At 48.1% G+C, this 23,778-nt stretch overlaps 1 protein-coding gene across 1 annotated transcript in view; it reads left to right on the top strand.

Annotated features, from left to right (window-relative positions):
- LOC143989331 (ALK tyrosine kinase receptor-like) overlaps nt 1-23,778 on the top strand; it is a 318,070-nt gene that overhangs the window by 158,076 nt on the left and 136,216 nt on the right. Inside the window, exons 10-12 of the mRNA XM_077489419.1 lie at nt 11,983-12,127; nt 12,881-13,063; nt 13,152-13,250. Coding sequence (XP_077345545.1) covers nt 11,983-12,127; nt 12,881-13,063; nt 13,152-13,250 — 427 coding nt within the window. The remainder of the gene's footprint in view (nt 1-11,982; nt 12,128-12,880; nt 13,064-13,151; nt 13,251-23,778) is intronic.

The raw sequence follows: 23,778 nt of genomic DNA on the forward strand, positions 1-23,778 counted from the left end.
AAGGAGCAAGTATCCCCATCAGTGTCCTCATGGAGCAGGTGACCCCATCTCTGACTGCCCCCATGTCCCCTTCTGTCCCCATACATCAGGGGTCGGCAACCCGCCGGCCCGCTACTGCTTGGGTACCAGGATGGGGGAGGGGACAGTAAGATCCGAATCCCCAGCCAGGACATCCCCATCAGTGTCCTCTCATGGAGCAAGTATCCCCATCAGTGTCCTCTCACGGAGCAGGTGTCCCCATCAGTGTCCTCTCATGGAGCAGGTATCCCAATCAGTGTCCTCTCATTGAGCAAGTATCCCCATCAGTGTCCTCTCATGGAGCAGGTATCCCCATCAGTGTCCTCTCATGGAGCAAGTATCCCAGCCAGTGTCCTCTCATGGAGCAGGTATCCCCATCAGTGTCCTCTCATGGAGCAGGTATCCCCATCAGTGTCCTCATGGAGCAGGTGTCCTCATCTCTGACTGCCCTCATGTCCCCTTCTGTCCCCATACATCAGGGGTCGGCAACCCGCCGGCCCACTACTGCTTGGGTGCCAGGATGGGGGAGGGGGCAGTAAAATCCGAATCCCCAGCCAGGACATCCCCATCAATGTCCTCTCATGGAGCAAGTATCCCCATCAGTGTCCTCTCATGGAGCAGGTGTCCCCATCAGTGTCCTCATGGAGCAAGTATCCCCATCAGTGTCCTCTCATGGAGCAGGTGTCCCCATCAGTGTCCTCTCATGGAGCAGATGTCCCCATCAGTGTCCTCTCATGGAGCAGGTATCCCCATCAGTGTCCTCATGAAGCAGATGTCCCCATCAGTGCCCTCTCATGGAGCAGGTATCCCCATCAGTGTCCTCTCATGGAGCAGGTATCCCAATCAGTGTCCTCTCATGGAGCAGGTATCCCCATCAGTGTCCTCATGGAGCAAGTGTCCCCCATCAGTGTCCTCTCATGGAGCAGATGTCCCCATCAGTGTTCTCTCATGGAGCAGATGTCCCCATCAGTGTCCTCTCATGGAGCAGATGTCCCCATCAGTGTCCTCTCATGGAGAAGATGTCCCCATCAGTGCCCTCTCATTGAGCAGGTGTCCCCATCAGTGTCCTCTCATGGAGCAGATGTCCCCATCAGGGTCCTCTCATGGAGCAGGTGTTCCCATCAGTGTCCTCTCAAGGAGCAGGTATCCCCATCAGTGTCCTCTCATGGAGCAGGTATCCCCATCAGTGTCCTCATGGAGCAGGTGACCCCATCTCTGACTGCCCCCATGTCCCCTTCTGTCCCCATACATCAGGGGTCGGCAACCCGCCGGCCCGCTACTGCTTGGGTGCCAGGATGGGGGAGGGGACAGTAAGATCCGAATCCCCAGCCAGGACATCCCCATCAGTGTCCTCTCATGGAGCAAGTATCCCCATCAGTGTCCTCTCACGGAGCAGGTGTCCCCATCAGTGTCCTCTCATGGAGCAGGTATCCCAATCAGTGTCCTCTCATTGAGCAAGTATCCCAATCAGTGTCCTCTCATGGAGCAAGTATCCCAGCCAGTGTCCTCTCATGGAGCAGGTATCCCCATCAGTGTCCTCTCATGGAGCAAGTATCCCAGCCAGTGTCCTCTCATGGAGCAGGTATCCCCATCAGTGTCCTCATGGAGCAGGTGTCCTCATCTCTGACTGCCCTCATGTCCCCTTCTGTCCCCATACATCAGGGGTCAGCAACCCGCCGGCCCGCTACTGCTTGGGTGCCAGGATGGGGGAGGGGGCAGTAAAATCCGAATCCCCAGCCAGGACATCCCCATCAATGTCCTCTCATGGAGCAAGTATCCCCATCAGTGTCCTCTCATGGAGCAGGTGTCCCCATCAGTGTCCTCATGGAGCAGGTATCCCCATCAGTGTCCTCTCATGGAGCAAGTATCCCCATCAGTGTCCTCTCATGGAGCAGGTGTCCCCATCAGTGTCCTCTCATGGAGCAGGTGTCCCCATCAGTGTCCTCATGGAGCAGATGTCCCCATCAGTGCTCTCTCATGGAGCAGGTATCCCCATCAGTGTCCTCATGGAGCAGGTATCCCAATCAGTGTTCTCTCATGGAGCAAGTGTCCCCCATCAGTGTCCTCTCATGGAGCAGATGTCCCCATCAGTGTGCTCTCATGGAGCAGATGTCCCCATCAGTGTCCTCTCATGGAGCAGATGTCCCCATCAGTGTCCTCTCATGGAGAAGATGTCCCCATCAGGGTCCTCTCATGGAGCAGGTGTTCCCATCAGTGTCCTCTCAAGGAGCAAGTATCCCCATCAGTGTCCTCTCATGGAGCAGGTGACCCCATCTCTGACTGCCCCCATGTCCCCTTCTGTTCCCATACATCAGGGGTCGGCAACCCGCCGGCCCGCTACTGCTTGGGTGCCAGGATGGGGGAGGGGACAGTAAGATCCGAATCCCCAGCCAGGACATCCCCATCAGTGTCCTCTCATGGAGCAAGTATCCCCATCAGTGTCCTCTCACGGAGCAGGTGTCCCCATCAGTGTCCTCTCATGGAGCAGGTATCCCAATCAGTGTCCTCTCATTGAGCAAGTATCCCAATCAGTGTCCTCTCATGGAGCAAGTATCCCAGCCAGTGTCCTCTCATGGAGCAGGTATCCCCATCAGTGTCCTCTCATGGAGCAGGTATCCCCATCAGTGTCCTCATGGAGCAGGTGTCCTCATCTCTGACTGCCCTCATGTCCCCTTCTGTCCCCATACATCAGGGGTCAGCAACCCGCCGGCCCGCTACTGCTTGGGTGCCAGGATGGGGGAGGGGGCAGTAAAATCCGAATCCCCAGCCAGGACATCCCCATCAGTGTCCTCTCATGGAGCAAGTATCCCCATCAGTGTCCTCTCATGGAGCAGGTGTCCCCATCAGTGTCCTCATGGAGCAGGTATTCCCATCAGTGTCCTCTCATGGAGCAAGTATCCCCATCAGTGTCCTCTCATGGAGCAAGTATCCCCATCAGTGTCCTCTCATGGAGCAGGTATCCCCATCAGTGTCCTCTCATGGAGCAGGTGTCCCCATCAGTGTCCTCTCATGGAGCAGGTGTCCCCATCAGTGTCCTCTCATGGAGCAGGTATCCCCATCAGTGTCCTCTCATGGAGCAAGTATCCCCATCAGTGTCCTCTCATGGAGCAGGTATCCCCATCAGTGTCCTCTCATGGAGCAAGTATCCCCATCAGTGTCCTCTCATGGAGCAGGTATCCCCATCAGTGTTCTCTCATGGAGCAGGTGTCCCCATCAGTGTCCTCTCATGGAGCAGGTATCCCCATCAGTGTCCTCATGGAGCAGATGTCCCCATCAGTGCCCTCTCATGGAGCAGGTGTTCCCATCAGTGTCCTCATGGAGCAGGTGACCCCATCTCTGACTGCCCTCATGTCCCCTTCTGTCCCCATACATCAGGGGTCGGCAACCCGCCGGTCCGCTACTGCTTGGGTGCCAGGATGGGGGAGGGGGCAGTAAGATCCGAATCCCCAGCCAGGACATCCCCATCAGTGTCCTCTCATGGAGCAAGTATCCCCATCAGTGTCCTCTCACGGAGCAGGTGTCCCCATCAGTGTCCTCTCATGGAGCAGGTATCCCAATCAGTGTCCTCTCATTGAGCAAGTATCCCAATCAGTGTCCTCTCATGGAGCAAGTATCCCAGCCAGTGTCCTCTCATGGAGCAGGTATCCCCATCAGTGTCCTCTCATGGAGCAAGTATCCCAGCCAGTGTCCTCTCATGGAGCAGGTATCCCCATCAGTGTCCTCATGGAGCAGGTGTCCTCATCTCTGACTGCCCTCATGTCCCCTTCTGTCCCCATACATCAGGGGTCAGCAACCCGCCGGCCCGCTACTGCTTGGGTGCCAGGATGGGGGAGGGGGCAGTAAAATCCGAATCCCCAGCCAGGACATCCCCATCAATGTCCTCTCATGGAGCAAGTATCCCCATCAATGTCCTCTCATGGAGCAGGTGTCCCCATCAGTGTCCTCATGGAGCAGGTATCCCCATCAGTGTCCTCTCATGGAGCAAGTATCCCCATCAGTGTCCTCTCATGGAGCAGGTGTCCCCATCAGTGTCCTCTCATGGAGCAGGTGTCCCCATCAGTGTCCTCATGGAGCAGATGTCCCCATCAGTGCTCTCTCATGGAGCAGGTATCCCCATCAGTGTCCTCATGGAGCAGGTATCCCAATCAGTGTTCTCTCATGGAGCAAGTGTCCCCCATCAGTGTCCTCTCATGGAGCAGATGTCCCCATCAGTGTTCTCTCATGGAGCAGATGTCCCCATCAGTGTCCTCTCATGGAGCAGATGTCCCCATCAGTGTCCTCTCATGGAGAAGATGTCCCCATCAGGGTCCTCTCATGGAGCAGGTGTTCCCATCAGTGTCCTCTCAAGGAGCAAGTATCCCCATCAGTGTCCTCTCATGGAGCAGGTGACCCCATCTCTGACTGCCCCCATGTCCCCTTCTGTTCCCATACATCAGGGGTCGGCAACCCGCCGGCCCGCTACTGCTTGGGTGCCAGGATGGGGGAGGGGACAGTAAGATCCGAATCCCCAGCCAGGACATCCCCATCAGTGTCCTCTCATGGAGCAAGTATCCCCATCAGTGTCCTCTCACGGAGCAGGTGTCCCCATCAGTGTCCTCTCATGGAGCAGGTATCCCAATCAGTGTCCTCTCATTGAGCAAGTATCCCAATCAGTGTCCTCTCATGGAGCAAGTATCCCAGCCAGTGTCCTCTCATGGAGCAGGTATCCCCATCAGTGTCCTCTCATGGAGCAGGTATCCCCATCAGTGTCCTCTCATGGAGCAGGTATCCCCATCAGTGTCCTCATGGAGCAGGTGTCCTCATCTCTGACTGCCCTCATGTCCCCTTCTGTCCCCATACATCAGGGGTCAGCAACCCGCCGGCCCGCTACTGCTTGGGTGCCAGGATGGGGGAGGGGGCAGTAAAATCCGAATCCCCAGCCAGGACATCCCCATCAGTGTCCTCTCATGGAGCAAGTATCCCCATCAGTGTCCTCTCATGGAGCAGGTGTCCCCATCAGTGTCCTCATGGAGCAGGTATCCCCATCAGTGTCCTCTCATGGAGCAAGTATCCCCATCAGTGTCCTCTCATGGAGCAAGTATCCCCATCAGTGTCCTCTCATGGAGCAGGTGTCCCCATCAGTGTCCTCTCATGGAGCAGGTGTCCCCATCAGTGTCCTCTCATGGAGCAGGTATCCCCATCAGTGTCCTCTCATGGAGCAAGTATCCCCATCAGTGTCCTCTCATGGAGCAAGTATCCCCATCAGTGTCCTCTCATGGAGCAAGTATCCCCATCAGTGTCCTCTCATGGAGCAAGTATCCCCATCAGTGTCCTCTCATGGAGCAGGTATCCCCATCAGCAGGGCCAGATTAAGAACATCATGGGCCTGGTGCTGAGGATTTTGGTGGGGCCTTTTATAAACAATAAGTAAATAAAAATGCAAACATTTTTTTGTTATAACAAATTAAATTAAAGAGAGAGAGGGAGGATGATAGAGAGAGAAAGGGGATGAAAGAGGTGTGAGGGGTAAGGGATCGAGGATGAGGGAGAAAGGGGGGGGGGGTGAGAGAGAGAGGATGCACATGAGCATGTGTGGGAATGACATCAATGCAGCCTGGCCAAGGCAAGTGACCGAAGGCACAGAACCCAGAAGGAAGACCGGGTGAAGATGTTAGTGCCCAGGCCCCGCCGGATTGATCACAGCACAGCACTGGAGGGCTCAGTCTGACAATTTAAGTGTACCCTAATGTGCTAATATGCTGGGCATACTTGTACATTATGGCATAACCTACCCCTAGGGCCTCTAAAAAGTAGTAATGTTCGAAAAGTTTACTACTGCTTTAATATCACGAGCCTCTCATGGGGCCCCCTACTGACCCTGTGGCCCTTGGGCAGTGCCTAAGTGCATAGTTGTCAACATTTCAAAAATATTTTCAGGAACGCTTTTTTACAATTGCTATATTTAGAGTAGCTTACATCCCCTATGTTCCTCTATACATCACAATAGTAATTACAAAATTAAATAAATACTAATAATGGGGCAGAACAAATATGAGGACTGTGAGATTTCCTTTAGTTGAACTAACAAAAGTGTGCCCATTCTAGAGCTGGTAACATTGAGGATATTCAGTATAAATTTAAAGAACAGTTTTTGTGGGTAAGAGGCACAGGGAAGGAGTATGGATGGTATAAAAGTGGGAAGTATGTGCAGGTGAGGGAGAGGAATGTGGAGGGTCTAACAGTGGGCACTATGTACATGAGGAGTGCAGAGGGTATGGCAGAAGGCACTATGTACAGAAGAGGAGTGTGAAGGGTATGACAGTGGGCAGTATGCACAGCAGAGGAGTGTAGAGGGTATGACATTGGGCACTATGTATAAGAGAACAGTGTGGAGGGTATAACAGTGGGCACTATGTACAAGAGAGGAGGAGTGTGGAGGGTATGACAGTGGGCACTATATACAGGAGAGAAGTGTGGAGAGTAGGATAGTAAGCAGTAATTACAGGAGAGGGGTGTGGAGGGAGGGTATGACGCTGGGCACTATGTATAGGAGAGGAGTATGGAGGGAATGACAGTGAGTAGTATGTACAGGAGAGGAGTGTGGAGGGTATGACAGTGGGCACTATGTATAGGAGAGGAGTATGGAGGGTATGACATTGAGTAGTATGTACAGGAGAGGAGTGTGGAGAGTATGACAGTGGGCACTATGTATGGGAGAGGAGGATGAAGTAATCTGGGAAGGAAAAATGTAAAGGTTTGTGGAAGGATGTTTAGGGACTGCGTAGTGGTTAATCGGGCCAGACATGGATTGAAATTACACCAATTAAGCAGAGACCAGCCATAGTCGATCTATGTATGGGCTAGCTGGTTTTACACAAGTCAACCTATTAACCGATTTGAGTACAACCAGCCTGTCAGGTTTTCCCCAAAACAATCAGTGCTGCCAGCTATAGTTAGCAACACTAATCTTTGTATTCACTGGCAGAACACAATAACACTGCGGGAGTGATCGCCCCATTCACAGGTCAGCAGGTGAGAGGGTGTGTGGGGACAGGCTGGGGAGAGATACTAGTCAGATACTAGTCCCTGGGTAGGCACTGGTTAGTATCAGAGCCAGATATACACAGGTTACATACGCCACCATCGTTAGAGCGAGAGCAATAATTCTAGCACTAGACCTCCTCTGTAACTCTAAACGTGTAACCTGTAAAAAAATGTAAAGCATCGCTTAGTACACAACAAAAAATAGTGCTAACTTTAGTGGGTTTTTTTAATGAATGAAACTGTTTCTTTCCAAAAAAAAAGTTTGAAAAATTGCTGCGCAAATGTCATGTAACATAAAAAGTTGCAAAGACCAAAATTTTATTCCATAGAGTGTCTGCTAAAACAATATATAATGCTTGAGGGTTCTGAGTAATTTTCTAGCATAAAAAAATGATGATTTTTACATGTAGGAGAGAAGTCTCAGAATGGGCCTGGGTGGCAAGGGGTTAATTATCATAAGTAATATACAAATAATTATTATAAGCCCTGTGAGTTCATCCTCTCAGTCTGCTGCAGTGTTCCAGATTGTGTTTAAACTGGTCGCTCTGTATGTAGCTTCTGACAGGCTGCGCAAGCAGCCCTGTATCTCGGGAACCATAGATGATAGCAGCCCCATATTTTAACCAGTGCTGGGATGGGTCTTTAGCTACATACCCCCCAAATGTGGGGTCTCTGTGACTCCTGATCGCTGAGCTACAATCCTCGAAGTCAATCTTTTTTTTTTTTTTTTTTTTTTTGATTTTTTTTTTTTTTTGGGCAAATGGGCCTATCTTGAGAAAGGGGCCTGGAGCTGCAGCTCCAATAGCCCCTATGTTAATCCGGCCCTGCCCATCAGTGTCCTCTCATGGAGCAGGTATCCCCATCAGTGTCCTCATGGAGCAGGTGACCCCATCTCTGACTGCCCTCATGTCCCCTTCTGTCCCCATACATCAGGGGTCGGCAACCCGCCGGTCCGCTACTGCTTGGGTGCCAGGATGGGGGAGGGGGCAGTAAGATCCGAATCCCTGGCCACATGCTCCTTCAGGGTGAACTGGCTTTGTATTAGTGAAGTACACCTGCACTGTTATTGTTACTATGTTAGAATTATTATTATCTTCATTTATTAGTGGGTGAATGTGGCCCTCCATGCATTCACATACATTGAATCTGGCCCTTAAGTGGAAAAAGGTTGCTGACCCCCCACCATACACCATTCCTCGGGTGTTCATGATGTACATACAGGCGGCTTTATAACAACCACTGACAGTCAGACATAATAAAATACTCTTTGCCCAACCTATTACAGAAGATCCCTGTTATGCCCACTCCTGTGCCCGCTGAGACCCCCCCCCCCGCCCCCCGTCTCACTTGGCTCCTCCCCTTCATCTCAAATGCCTCCAGTTCAGTGGCAATTTTCTTCTGTGCTGGACTGCAGGACTGCTTCTGATTCCACCTGGGTAGGAAGGACATGTTCATTGCGATGGCTGGGGCCCCCTCTCCCCCCCCCCACAGTTAGAACACACTTAACCCCTTGATCGCCCCCTAGTGTTAACCCCTTCCCTGTCAGTGTCATTTATACAGTAATCAGTGCATTTTTATAGCACCGATCGCTGTATAATTGTCAATTGACCCAAAAATGTGTCAAAAGTGTCCGATGTGTCCGCCATAATGTTGCAGTTTTGATAAAAATCGCAGATCGCTGCCATTACTAGTAAAAAAAATAATAATAATAATACAAATGCCATAAATCTATCCCCTATTTTGTAAACGCGAAAACGTTTGCGTAAACCAATCAATACACGCTTATTGCGATTTTTATTACCAAAAATTTGCAGAAGAATACATATCGGCCTAAAGTGAGGAAAAAAATTAGCTTTTTTTTTTTTTTTTTGTAAATTGTGGCTATTTATTACAGCAAAAAGTACAAAATATTGTGTTTTTTTTTTAATTGTTGCGCTTTTTTGTTTATAGCGCAATAAAAAAAAAAACCTGCCTGGATTTTGTCTTGCATATAAATAGGAACGTAGTGACGTACTACGTGGTTTTCAGCTCTTTAGCGCCACCCTTTGGGCTCCTTCTGCTAATTTCGTGTTAGTAGAAGTTTGGTGAGCGTTGATTTGCGCTTTTCTTTTTGCGCTTTTCATTTCACGTTTTTTTCAGTTAGTTTCTGAACGGCTGTTCGCTTCCATCGGTGAGTCGGACACAGGATCCGCCGGCCCCCGGATGATGATCATAGAGATTTCCGGCGGACCAGATGGTCGCCGCAGTCTCTACGATCGTTCGGAGGCCGGGCGCGATGTTATGACGTCACGCCCGGCCTCTGCATTCAAAATAACGGCGCCGCCTCGGCTGGGAAGCCGTGATTGTTTTTTTTTTTTTTTTTTTTTTTTTTTTTATTCTTCCCAGCCTAGAGGTGAGATATGGGGTCTTATTGACCCCCCCATATTTCACTGTAAATATGTCCGATCGTGCCATATTCCTATTACAAGGGATGTTTACATTCCTTGTAATAGGAAAAAAAGTAATCAAATATATATTTTTTTTTAAAGTGTGAAACTAAAAAATAAAAGTAAAATTAACAATAAAAAAAAACAAAAAACTATTTAAGTGCCCCTGTCCCTATGAGCTCGTATGCAGAAGCGAACGCATACGTAAGTCCCGCCCACATATGAAAACGGTGTTCAAACCACACACGTGAGGTATCGCCGCGAACGTTAGAGCGAGAGCAATAATTCTAGCCCTAGACCTCCTCTGTAACCCAAAACATGTAACCAGTAAAAAAAATTTAAAGCGTGGCTTATGGGGATTTTTAAATACCAAAGTTTGGCGCCATTCCACGAGCGCGTGCAATTTTGAAGCGTGACATGTTGGGTATCTATTTACTCGGCGTATATTCATCTTTCACTTTATGCAAAAAAAAATTGGGCTAACTTTACTGTTTTTTATTTTTTTTTAAAGCATGAAACTGTTTTTTTTTTTTTTCTGAAAAAAAACGTGTTCGAAAAATTGCTGCGCAAATACCTTCCGAGATAAAAAGTTGCAATGACCCCCCATTGTATTCTCTAGGGTCTTTGCTAAAAAAAAAAAAAAACATATATATAATGTTTGGGGGTTCTATGTAATTTTCTAGAAAAGGAGGAGTAGGAGAGAAATGTCAGAATTGGCCTGGATGCGAAGTGGTTAATCGTGATCAATTCTGTCATATGCTTTTGCTGCGGGAGCTCCAGGAGAATAATCCGGATGATTTTCGGAATTATCTCCAGATGATGGACCCCTGTTTTCACCAACTCTTGGCATTGGTGGCCCCCCTATATTAAGAAGCAGGACACATGCATGAGGCTTTTATTTTATTTTTTGGTTGAATAATAATGATTTGGTATATTTTCTATATTTTTGGATACATAGAATGCACTTTTTGGTTAAGTTCTATTGGCAGATATCATGTCTAATTTTATTTGTTTTCTTTCGTTAATGCACAATAAAAAAAAATTGTGGAGAATAATACTTGGCGATGTGTTTTACTTCAAATGACAGTTTGGGAGTAGACAGTTACATTTAAACAAATACAATGTAACATTATCAAGGGACACCGACACAGTTGTATCTTTGATCTTAAAAACGACGGGATAATGGTGTTGTGGTAACTTGCCCAAAAAAAAAAAATATATATATATAAATTATTCTTATCACTAATAAAAAAAAGCCTTTGAAAATTAGTTTGCAATAACTCCATCAATATCACCAGCAAAGCAGCTTCATTATTATCCCATTATAGAAGAAGAGAATTGTGCGCTGCATTTCCACATTTCAAAATTTAATGTTAATTCTCCATTACGATCGCGAGTTCACAAGACCGACCGCTTCCGGCTCGCCCTCGCTTTCCGAGCAATGTGTGTTTGTACTTTGGACTTTTGTCCGACGGACTTGTGTACACACGCTTGGAAAATCCCACAACAGGCATTTGTCCGTGGAAAATTGTAAAACCTGCCATCCAACATTTGTCGAAAGAAAATCCGACCACAATTGTCCCATAGAGCGTACAAACGGTCGGATTTTCCGCCAACAGCCTGTCATCGAACATTTCCCATTGGAAAATCCGATCGTGTGTACGAGGCTTTAGGAAATGGAACAAGGAACTGGCTTACAGCCACAAAAAAAAAAAACTGATGAAAAAAACTGTACACAACGGTGTATATACAATGGTGTATATAATGGTCTATATACATGGTGTATATACATGTATACAGGGTGTATATACATGGAGTGTATACATGGTGTGTATATACAAGGTGTATATACTTAGCTTATATACATGGTGTGTATACATGGTGTATATAGAATGGTGTGTATACAAGGTGTATATACAGTGGTGTGTATACCTGGTGTGTATACCTGGTGTGTATATACATGGTGTGTATATATGGTGCATATACAATGGTGTATATACATGGTGCATATACAATGGTGTGTATACAGTGGTGTGTATACATGTTGTTTATAGAATGGTGTACATTCATGGTGTTTATACGAGGTGTATATACAATGGTGTGTATACAAAGTGTATATACAATGGTGTGTATAAAAGGTGTATATACATGGTGTGCATTCAAGGTGTATATACATGGTGTGCATTCAAGGTGTCTATACAATGGTGTGTATATATGGTGTATATGCATGGTGTGTATACGAGGTGTATATAAATGGTGTGGTGTGTATACATGGTATATATACAATGGTGTATACATGGTATATATACAATGGTGTATACATGGTATATATACAATGGTGTATACATGGTGTATATACAATGGAATGGACATTTTTCTAGTCCTGAACAAAAAAATAAAAAAATTTCATCGGAAGCACCACCACCACTCTTTGATCTTTCCCCAAATCTCTGAATGTTTTTTGTTGTGGTTATTGATACATTGTAACTTTATCCTGCATTGTGATTTGTCGTAGATGGAGAATGGAAAGTACGTCCCGCTGCTGATCGCCGCAGGGGGAGGCGGCAGAGCCTATAAAGCAAAAGCGAACGTCGTCCAACCAGAGCGGCTGGAGAACAATTTCACCGTGCCGGGCCTGAATGGAAAATCTGGGGCGGCAGGTAAATTCCCTGGGAGGGGGGAGGGGGGGGGGGGTGTGGAGATCACTTTGGGTGTCATTTTCTTTTTATTCACCTTAATATATATATACAAGAATATAAGAATTCTTCACCCAGCAACTAGACAGCTAAAAATAAACAACAAAACCCTGTTCAAATCTATTGCGATTCTTAGCAGAGCGATTAGCACCCACTTATTTTATATTGACGCAAAGTATCAGTTTTCGGTATCGGGAGCATTTCGGTGAGTACCGATATCCATGCAAATGCTTGGTATCGGCACCGGTACCATTACCGTTATTGGTGCATCTCTAATTATAACTATTTGGAATTAGCAATATTTTATAGACATGTGCACTGACAAAAAAAGTGTTGGTTTACATTTCATTCGTTTTTTGCTTTTTTCGAAAATTGGAAATCCGAAATGTTCGAATTTAGAATTTTCGGATTTCAAATTTCCTCATTTTCGAATTTCCTCATTTTCGAATTTCCTCATTTTCGAATTTTCCAAAATTTAGAATTTCCGAATTTGAATATTCAAATTTTTGAATTTCCAAAATATAGAATTTTCCAATTTCCACAATTTTGAAATTCCGAATTTTCGGAGATTTCGGAATTAACTAATTTGTCAAAATTTTCTAAAAAACTAATTTGGAACTCAATGAATTGCACATGTCTAATATTTTACTAATAAAAACCTGGCCCAAGCTTGGATGAGGCAATGCTGAGCCATGTGTTTTTTTTTTTATGCCGCAGGTGGGGGAGGAGGATGGAGTGACTACACATCGTTCCTGTGGGCAGGCAAGTCGCTGGCGGATGGTGGCACCGGAGGGGAGTCCTGCCCCCAAGCCCTGAAGAAGTGGGGATGGGAAACTAGAGGTGGCTTCGGAGGAGGTGGTGGCGGCTGCTCCTCCGGTGGAGGGGGCGGAGGATACATCGGTAAATATGGTTCCGGTCCAAATATTGTTAAAGTTGAAACACTGAAAAAAAAAACTGGAATATGTGACGGTAATTCTTTGAACGGCAGGTGGCAACGTGGCGGATGATAATAGCCCAGATGCGGATGGTTGGGATGGGGTGTCCTATATCAGTCCTCACGGTGTCCTCTACACACCTCCACTCAAAGGTAAGAAAGATGGGTGGAGATGGGTGGAGATGGGTGGAGATGGGTGGAGATGGGTGGAGATGGGTGGAGATGGATGGAGATGGGTGGAGATGGGTTCACCAATACATTTCTCCTTATATATTGAACTTATGGAAGTCATTGTGGGTAAAAGTGCCATAAAAAAGGAGAATATGAAATGTTTAAGTAGTATTTTTCCTTTCCATAGGTAAACTTACTAAAAAAATAAAAATAATAATTGATTATTCCAGGAAGCGCCAGACCCCTCCCTCCCTTCCTGTCATAGCCCTCTCCCTCCCTTCCTGTCATATCCCCCTCCCTCCCTTCGTGTCGTAGCCCCCTCCCTCCCCTCCTGTTATAGCCCCTCCCTCCCTTCCTGTCATATCCCTCTCCCTCCCTTCCTGTCATATCCCCCTCCCTCCCTTCGTGTCGTAGCCCCCTCCCTCCCCTCCTGTTATAGCCCCTTCCTTCCTGTCATAGCCCTCTCCCTCCCTTCCTCTCATAGCCCTCTCCCTCCTTTCCTGTCATAGCCCCCCTCCCTTCCTGTTGTAGCCCCCTCCCTCCCTTCCTGTCATCGCCCCCTCTCTCCCTTCCTGTCATAGACCCCTCCCTCCCTTCCTGTCATGTCCCCCTCCCTCCCTTCCTGTATAGCCCCTCCCTCCCTTCCTGTCATAGCCCTCTCCTTCCCTTCCTGTTATAGCCCCTCCCTCCCTTCCTGTCATATCCCCCTCCCTCCCTTTCTGTCATGTCCCCCTCCCTCCCTTCCTGTATAGCTCCTCCCTCCCTTCCTGTCATGGACCTCTCCCTCCCTTCCTGTCATAGACCCCTCCCTTCCTGTCATAGCCCTCTCCCTCCCTTCCTGTCATAGCCCTCTCCCTCCCTTCCTGTCATAGACCCTTCCTTCCTGTCATAGCCCTCTCCCTCCCTTCCTCTCATAACCCTCTCCCTCCCTTCCTGTCATAGCCCCCCTCCCTTCCTGTCGTAGCCCCCTCCCTCCCTTCCTGTCATCGCCCCCTCTCTCCCTTCCTGTCATAGACCCCTCCCTCCCTTCCTGTCATGTCCCCCTCCCTCCCTTCCTGTATAGCCCCTCCCTCCCTTCCTGTTATAGCCCCTCCCTCCCTTCCAGTCATATCCCCCTCCCTCCCTTTCTGTCATGTCCCCCTCCCTCCCTTCCTGTATAGCTCCTCCCTCCCTTCCTGTCATGGACCTCTCCCTCCCTTCCTGTCATAGCCCTCTCCCTCCCTTCCTGTCATAGCCCTCTCCCTCCCTTCCTGTCATAGCCCTCTCCCTTCCTACCTGTCATAGACCCCTCCCTTCCTGTCATAGCCCTCTCCCTCCCTTCCTGTCATAGCCCTCTCCCTCCCTTCCTGTCATAGACCCCTCCCTCCCTCCCTGTCATATCCCTCTCCCTCCCTTCCTGTCATAGCCCTCTCCCTCCCTTCCTGTCATAGACCCCCCTCCCTTCCTGTCATAGCCCTCTCCCTCCCTTCCTGTCATAGACCCCTCCCTCCCTTCCTGTCATAGACCCCTCCCTCCCTTCCTGTCATAGACCCCTCCTCTCCTGGCAGTGTCTAATTACAGTCTGTGTTGGCCCAGCTCCTCTGCCCCTCCCCTCCCTACATAAATATTTATGTAGCTGCTCACAGACTGTGCTTGAGTATTTGGATTCTTTGCTACAGTATCCCAGGAAAAACAGCTTTAAAACCAGAAGTGACTAAATCATCATCGCGCCCGGGTTCATTCGTCACAGAGGAGATGGGGGCAGGGCATTTTTAACCCCTAGGCACCGGTGGCATGCAAATATGCGGCCTTTTCGGTGGGTGGCCTTTGACGCAGAGAGGCTGAATATTTGCATACCAATTAGCAGACACAGCTGTGCTGAGACCGAACATGCCCTGCCCGCTCCACGCCTTAGTTACCGGCAGCTAACGGTAAACTCCGGATCGCTTCTTGCAATCGGCAGCTTTCTGATCATGCGACCACAATGATAGCAAATCACGGTGGTTACGTGATCATAAACCCCGCCCTACCTCTCAGCATCTGAAATCCCTTGAAGGGCCAGGAGGCGCTGGCTCAAAGGGGTTAATGCATGGGTACCAGGCCCCAGGTTATGTAGTTATAGTTATGCCCTGGGGCCCCTACCAACTGGCCCCAATTTGCACACCTACTCTCAAGAATTCAAGTATAAATAGTTGATAGAATTAAATGTATCAACTATTTATACTTTAATTCTTGAGAGTAGGTGTGCAAATTGGTTCCAGTTGATAGGGGCCCCAGGGCATAACTATGCCCAGTGGCCCATGATGTATGGGGGCCATCATAATCTTGTATTACATCATAGTTGCCAACTGTCCTGGATTTGCCAGGCCAGTGATGATTTTTACTAAGCTGTCCCAGGATGACCGTGTCCCGAGCAGCATCTCGGAACCTGTACTGTGCCCTCTTGGTGCCAGTACTATTCCCTCCTGATCCCCCTGCACTGTGCCCTCCTTAACCCAGTACTGTGCCCTCCTGATCCCCCTGTATTGTGCCCTTCTGCCTCTCCCTGTACTGTGCCCTTCTGCCTCCACTCCTGTACTGTGCCCTTCTGCCTCCACCCCTGTACTGTGCCCTTCTGCCTCCACCCCTGTACTGTGCCCTTCTGCCTCCACCCCTGTACTGTGCCCTTCTGCCTCCACCCCTGTTGTGTGCCCTTCTGCCTCCACCCCTGTTCTGTGCCCTTCTGCCCCCCTCTGTTCTGTGCCCTTCTGCCCCCCCTCGGTTCTGTGCCCTTCTGCCCCCCGCTGTACTGTGCCCTTCTGCCTCCCCACTGTACTGCGCCCTTCTGCCTCCCCTATACTGTGCCCTTCTGCCTGCACCCCTGCACTGCGCCCTTCTGCCTGCACTCCTGCACTGCACCCTTCTGCCTGCACCCCTGCACTGCGCCCTTCTGCCTGCACTCCTGTACTGTGCCCTTCTGCCTCCCCCCTGTACTGTGCCTTTTTGCCTCCCCTCCACTACTGTGCCTTTTTGCCTCCCCTCCAGTACTGTGCCTTTACTGTGCCCTTCTGCCTCCCCTCCTGTACTGTGCCCTTCTGCCTACCCTCCTGTACTGTGCCCTTCTGCCTCCCCGTACTGTGCCTTTTTGCCTCCCCTCCTGTACTGTGCCCTTCTGCCTCCCCTCTGTACTGTGCCCACTGCCCCCCTGTACTGTCCCTTTTTTGCCTCCCCTCCTGTACTGTGCCCTTCTGCCCCCCCTGTTTTGTGCCCTTCTGCCCCCCCGTACTGTTCCTTTTTCCTCCCCCCTGTACTGTGCCATTTTGCCTCCCCCTGTACTGTGCCATTTTGCCTCCCCCTGTACTGTGCCTTTTTGCCTTCCCCCTTTACTGTGCCTTTTTGCCTCCCCTCCAGTATTGTGCCTTTACTGTGCCCTTCTGCCTCCCCTCCTGTACTGTGCCCTTCTGCCTACCCTCCTGTACTGTGCCCTTCTGCCTCCCCGTACTGTGCCTTTTTGCCTCCCCTCCTGTACTGTGCCCTTCTGCCTCCCCCCTGTACTGTGCCCTTCTGCCTCCCCCCTGTACTGGGGCCAGCCGATAGGGGCTCCAGTGTATTATAGCTTGTTTATGCCTTCTGCCCCCGTACTGCATACTGCGCCCTTCTGCTTCCATCCCTGTACTGTGCCCTTTTGCCTCCACCCCTGTACTGTGCCCTTCTGCCTCCCTCTGTACTGTGCCCTTCTGCCTCCCCCCGTACTATGCCCTTCTGCCTCACCCCGTACTATGCCCTTCTGCCTCACCCCGTACTGTGCCCTTCTGCCTCCCCCCTGTTCTGTGCCCTTCTGCCTCCCCCCTGTTCTGTGCCCTTCTGTCTCCCCCTGTACTGTGCCCTTCTGTCTCCCCCTGTACTGTGCCTTTTTGCCTCCCCCTGTACTGTGCCTTTTTGCCTCCCCTCCTGTACTGTGCCCTTCTGCCTCCCCCTGTACTGTGCCTTTTTGCCTCCACCCCTGTACTGTGCCCTTCTGCCTGGACCCCTTTACTGTGCCCTTCTACCCCCCCTGTACTGTTCCTTTTTGCCTCCCCTCGTGTACTGTGCCATTCTACCTCCCCATGTACTGTGCCTTTTTGGCCCCCCTCCTGTACTGTGCCCTTCTGCCTCCCGCTTTACTGTACCCTTCTGCCTCCCCCCGCAGCGTGCACTTCTGCCCCCTTATACTGTGCCCTTCTGTCTCCCCCTGTACTGTGCCCTTCTGCCTCCCCCCATAGTGTGCCCTTCTGCCTCCCCTCCTGTACTGTGCCCTTTTGCCTCCACCCCTGTACTGTGCCCTTTTGCCTCCACCCCTGTACTGTGCCCTTCTGCCCCCCCGTACTGAGCCTTTTTGCCTCCCCTCCTGTACTGTGCCCTTCTGCCTCCCCCTGTACTGTTCCCGTCTGCCTCCCTCCTGTACTGTGCCCTTCTGCCTCCCCCTGTACTGTTCCTTTTTGCCTCCCCCTGTACTGTGCCTTTTTGCCTCCCCTCCTGTACTGTGCCCTTCTGCCTCCCCCTTTACTGTGCCCTTCTGCCTCCCCCCTTTACTATGCCCTTCTGCCTCACCCCGTAGTGTGCCCTTCTGCCCCCCTTTTGTACTGTGCCCTTCTGCCTTCCCCTGTACTGTACCCTTTTGCCTCCTCCCCTGTACTGTGCCCTTCTGCCTCCCCCCCATAGTGTGCCCTTATGCCTCCCCTCCTGTACTGTGCCCTTTTGCCTCCACCCCTGTACTGTGCCTTTTCGCCTCCCCTCTTGTACTGTGCCCTTCTGCCTCCCCGCTGTACTGTGCCCTTCTGCCTCCCCGCTGCACTGTGCCCTTCTGCCTCCCTGCTGCACTGTGCCCTTCTGCCTCCCTGCTGCACTGTGCCCTTCTGCCTCCCCACTGCACTGTGCCCTTCTGCCTCCCCGCTGCACTGTGCCCTTCTGCCTCCCCGCTGCACTGTGCCCTTCTGCATCCATGCTGTACTGTGCCCTTCTGCCTGCACCCCTTCACTACGCCCTTCTCCCTGCACCCCTCTACTGTGCCCTTCTGCCTCCCCCCTGTACTGTGTTCACTGCCCCCCTGTACTGTCCCTTTTTGCCTCCCCTCTTGTACTGTCCCTTTTTGCACCCCTCCTGTACTGTGCCCTTCTGCCTCCCCCGTTTACTGTGCCCTTCTGCCTCCCCTGTAGTGTGCCCTTCTGCCCCCTCTCCTGTACTGTGCCCTTCTGCCTTCCCCTGTACTGTACCCTTCTGCCTCCTCCCCTGTACTGTGCCCTTCTGCCTCCACTCCTGTACTGTGCCCTTCTGCCTCCACTCCTGTACTGTGCCCTTCTGCCCCCCCCCTGTACTGTGCCCTTCTGCCTCCCTCTGTACTGTGCTCTTCTGCCCCACTGTACTGTGCCCTTCTGCCCCCCCCCCCCCGTACTGTGCCTTTTTTCCTCCCCCATGTAATGTGCCCTTCTGCCTCCCCCCCCCCCCCTGTACTGGGGCCAGCCTATAGGGGCTCCATTGTATTACTTTGCCCAGGGGCCCATGATGCTATAAAGACAGCTCTGGATAGGAAAATGGATGTTTCCTGATCTCCTTTGTATCTTGCTATTCCAACAGTTTACTGCGGTCCCAGGCTCCTTGGAGGAAGCTTGTTTATGCCACTTCCATTATAGCGTGTACTTGTCTTAATCCAGAGCACTAAGTGTAATTTCTGTCTGCTGCCCCCTTCCTCCTCTGCTATCAGCATGAGTCACTTCTGACAAGTTTTCCTGACACCAAAAAATACAAGGTGACAGGGAAGGTAGCTCCAGCACACAACCTGTGATGAACAGCCTCAGCTCTGTTCCTGTTTTTGTAAAAAGGGGATGTGTCCCTCCAATCAGCTCTCAGAGCTCTCCTCACCGATCTCTGCAGAGTGTCATTTCTGCTCTCTGCCCCCCATTTTTTATTTTTTTTTCTGAATGCTCAGACAAGCTTTATTAATTCAGCACTTTGAACAGATGTAGAGGAGGGAAGACTGCAGATAAACAGGTACGACTCATGTAGGGAGGATTTTGTTTTATCTCTGTGTATATCACCTGAGGCCGGTCACTTCAGTGAGGATATGAAGGTGATTACAATCACTTTAAGGATTAGGGGTTGGAGCCATACAAAAAAAAATAATAATAATATTTAGTGAATTTGTGGCCCGTTGTGTATCCAGAACTGGCGATCTATTAGATACATCCTGGATAAGGCACTATTTATCCAGCAGTTCCGGAATAGAGTTGGATCACAGAAACGCGGCGAATAATGACAGTGACTGTATGGAGATTCCAAGAGCCCTTTCATGTCACTCACATATCAATTTTCATGAATTTTCTGAATAATGGACACATTGCATGAGATCAAGGAACATCTTCAGTGTATGGAGACTTTGATGGTAAATTAAAATTGCCTGACAATGGAGAGGATTGGCGGGGGTGGGGGGGGTGCATTATAAAACTTCAGAGCAGCAGCTAGATCAGGGAATCTATCTCCGGGAATAATAAGGGTCATCGGGGGGCAGCAAGTGAAGGTGAACCTCCCCAATGGGGGGGCAAAAACAGCTTATTCAATACAATGTTGCAGCCACATTGCAAACACCCAACTCATAAGGGCTGTGCACACCTTCCCAATCAGGGTGTTGTCAAAACATGGACCCAGGATTGGAGAATTATTGATACCTTGACCTCTGTGTAGACAGCAGGGGAGTCAATAGCAAGAGCAAGGGGACGAGAATTCAGATAAATCATGTCTACAGACAGAACATTCCTGCTGTGACTGCATTATATTCCTTTATAAGCAATGTTAGTCCCTAAGTGTGTCCTGTGCTACAGCCTCTTGTCATTTCTATATAGCAGAGAGAAGCAGCTCAAGGAGAAAGTCAGCAGTGCTGGAGAGCTTTAGACACGTGCATTTAGTTTCGTTTAGGCTTGTGCAATTCATTTCGTAACGAATCGAAATTCGGCCGAATTTTGCATCTTTCGGACATTTGGATGCATCCGAATGTCCGAATAAAAAAATAACAAATTACAACGAATACAAAAGAAATATAACGAATGAATTCGAATGAATTCGACATGATTCGACATTATTTCAACCGCATTCGAAAATATTTTGTGACCCAAATTTAGGGCCATGTATCTCGGGGTCACTTGGTGCTAGACACTTCAAATTTGGATATGTTGTATTGCTAGTATTATTGTGTTGACATACCAAATTTGGGGTTTCTAGCTATAACTGACCCCGAAATATGTGGCCCCAAAATCGGGTCGCAAAATGTTATTAGTTATTAGAGGAGAGAATGACATTTTGCGCCCCCCGATTTTGGGGCCACATATCTCGGGGTCACTTATAGCTAGAAACCCCATTTTAGTATGCAAACACAATGGTACTAGCACTACAACATATCCAAATTTGAAGTGTCTAGCACCAAGTGACCCTGAGATACATGGCCCTAAATCGGGTCACAAAATATTTTCGAATGCGGTTGAAATAATGTTGAATCATGTTGAAAAATTTCGAATGCATTCGAAATTATTTCAACATGATTCGACATTATTTCAACCGCATTCGAAAATATTTTGTGACATTGTGATATTTTGGATATGTTGTAGAGCTAGTATTATTGTGTTTGCATACCAAATTTGGGGTTTCTAGCTATAAGTGACCCCGAGATATGTGGCCCCAAAATCGGGTCACAAAATGTCATTCTCTGCTCTATTAACTAATAACATTTTGCGACCCGATTTTGGGGCCACATATCTCAGGGTCACTTATAGCTAGAAACCCCAAATTTAGTATGCAAACACAATAGTACTAGCACTACAACATATCCAAATTTGAAGTGTCTAGCACCAAGTGACCCCCGAGATACATGGCCCTAAATTCGGGTCACAAAATATTTTCGAATGCGGTTGAAATAATGTTGAATCATGTTGAAATCATTTCGAATCCGGTAGAAATATTTTCGAATTTCGTGGAAATATTTTCGAATGTGGCCGATTTTTCGAATTCAGTAGAAAACTAAACGAAATCCGAAAACGAATTTAAGGAAGTTAACGAATATAACTAAACGAAACTAATGAATTAACGAATTAAAACGAAACGAAACTAAACTAATTTTTTCCTTTTGCACATGTCTAGTTTCGTTACGAATTTGAATTTTCATTATTCAGACATTCGGATGCATCCAAATTACCGATTTACCACGCTAACGAATTCAACCGAATTCGGACGAAATTCTAATCGAATTTCGAAAAAAAAAATTTGAATCAAACTCGAAAACAATTCCAGTCGAATTGAATTTGAAAAGAATTCGAATCGAATTCGAATAAAAATCTAAAAAAATATAAAATCGATTTCTAAAAAAAGAACACAGTAAAATAGAATATAAAATAATAACACAATAGAATGAAAATAAAAGAATAGTAAAGAACAGAATAGAATTTAATAGAATGTAATCAAATACAATAGAAGAATATGACCTTCTTCTGAAATTATCATTTCGAATAGTATAAATTTGAATTTGAGAATGGATTTGAAAAGAACTCATCAAAACAATGGAAACTAAAAATAATATATATTATATTTTATTATAGTCTATTCTTAGTCTATTCTTTTCCATTATTTTATATTCTAATTTGATCCAATAAAAAAAAAAAATGAAGAATAAAGGTTACCTCTTTAATGTAAAACTCTGGATGGCTGACGTTACGGGACTTTACTGATAGGAGGATGGAAGGGTGCTGGCTACCGACAAAACAAAGGCCCAGGATTAGAGAAAGTATCCCTCCCATGTCTCTACAAAGCCTCCGGGCTCCATACCAGGACTAACTAATCCCAAAAGCCTGAATGACCAGTTTCCTTTGTACCAATCAAAGACCCTGGATTAGAGAATGTATCCCTACATGGCAAATGAGGTTCAATGTAGAAAAATGTAAAATAATGCATTTGGGTGGCAAAAATCTGAATGCAATCTATAGACTGGGGAGAGGGGAACCTCTGGGGGGATGTAGGATGGAGAAGGACCTGGGGGTCCTAGTAGATGATGGGCTCAGCAATGCCAAGCTGCTGCTAACAAAGCAAAACAGAATATTGGCATTAAAAAAGGGATCAACTGCAGAGATAAAATGATAATTCTCTACAAGACTCTGGTCCGGCCGCACCTGGAGTATACTGTCCAGTTCTGGGCACCAGTCCTCAGGAAGGATGTACTGGAAATGGAGCGACTACAAAGAAGGGCAACAAAGCTAATAAAGGGTCTGGAGGATATTAGTTATGAGGAAAGGTTGTGAGCTCCGAACTTATTCTCTCTGGAGAAGAGACGCCTGAGAGGGGATATGATTTCATTATATAAATACGGGACTGGTGACCCCACAATATATAAATACCGGACTGGTGACCCCACAATATATAAATACCGGACTGATGACCCCACAATATATAAATACCGTACTGGTCACTAGACATGTGCGTTTTGTTCCGATTCGAAATTCGGACGAATTTTCATTATTCGGACATTCGGATGCATCTGAATTACCAAATTACAATGCTAACGAATTCAACCGAATTCGGCCGAAATTCGACTCAATACCGGATTCGAAATGATTTCAACATGATTCGACATTATTTCAACCGCATTCGAAAATATTTTGTGACCCGAATTTAGGGCCATGTATCTCGGGGTCACTTGGTGCTAGACACTTCAAATTTGGATATGTTGTAGTGCTAGTACTATTGTGTTTGCAAACCGAGTTTCTAGCACCAAGTGATCCCGAGATCCGGGGCCCCAAATTCGGGTCACAAAATGTCAAGCACTTTTCTGCAGCAGAGAATGACATTTTGTGACCCAATTTTGGGGCCACATATCTTGGGGTCACTTATAGCTAGAAACCCCAAATTTGGTATGCAAACACAATAGACCTAGCACTACAACATATCCAAATTTGGAGTTTCTAGCACCAAGTGACCCCGAGATACATGGCCCTAAACTCGGGTCACAAAATATTTTCGAATGCGGTTGAAATAATGTCGAATCCGGTAGAAATATTTTCGAATTTGGTTGAAATATTTTCGAATGTGGCCGATTTTTCGAATTCGGTAGAAAACTAAACTAAATCCGAAAACTAATTTAAGGAAGTTAACGAATATAACTAAATGAAATTAATGAATTAACAAATTAAAACGAAAGGAAACTAAACAAATTTTTTCCTTTTGCACATGTCTACTGGTCACCCCACAATAGGGAGAAAACTTTTTCATGGAAGGGAGTTTAACAAGACTCATGGCCAGGGGCGTAACTAGAAATCACAGGGCCCCATAGCAAAATGTTGTATGGGGCCCCCCCTTCAAACAGCCCCCCCCCCACAAAAAAATGGCGGGGCTTAAATTAAATAGTGGGCGTGGTTTAAAATGCGTGGCTCAAAGGGGGTGTGGTTCGAGTCTGAGATGAAGGAGGAAAGAAGGAAGGAAGCAAAGAAAAGGGATGGAGGGACAACAGGCCCAGATCCTACACCACAATAGCAATATACAT

Source organism: Lithobates pipiens, unplaced genomic scaffold (genome assembly GCF_037356315.1).
Source record: "Lithobates pipiens isolate NorthernLeopardFrog02 unplaced genomic scaffold, aLitPip1_a1.2 Scaffold_18, whole genome shotgun sequence".
In the NCBI taxonomy this organism is placed as follows: domain Eukaryota; kingdom Metazoa; phylum Chordata; class Amphibia; order Anura; family Ranidae; genus Lithobates; species Lithobates pipiens.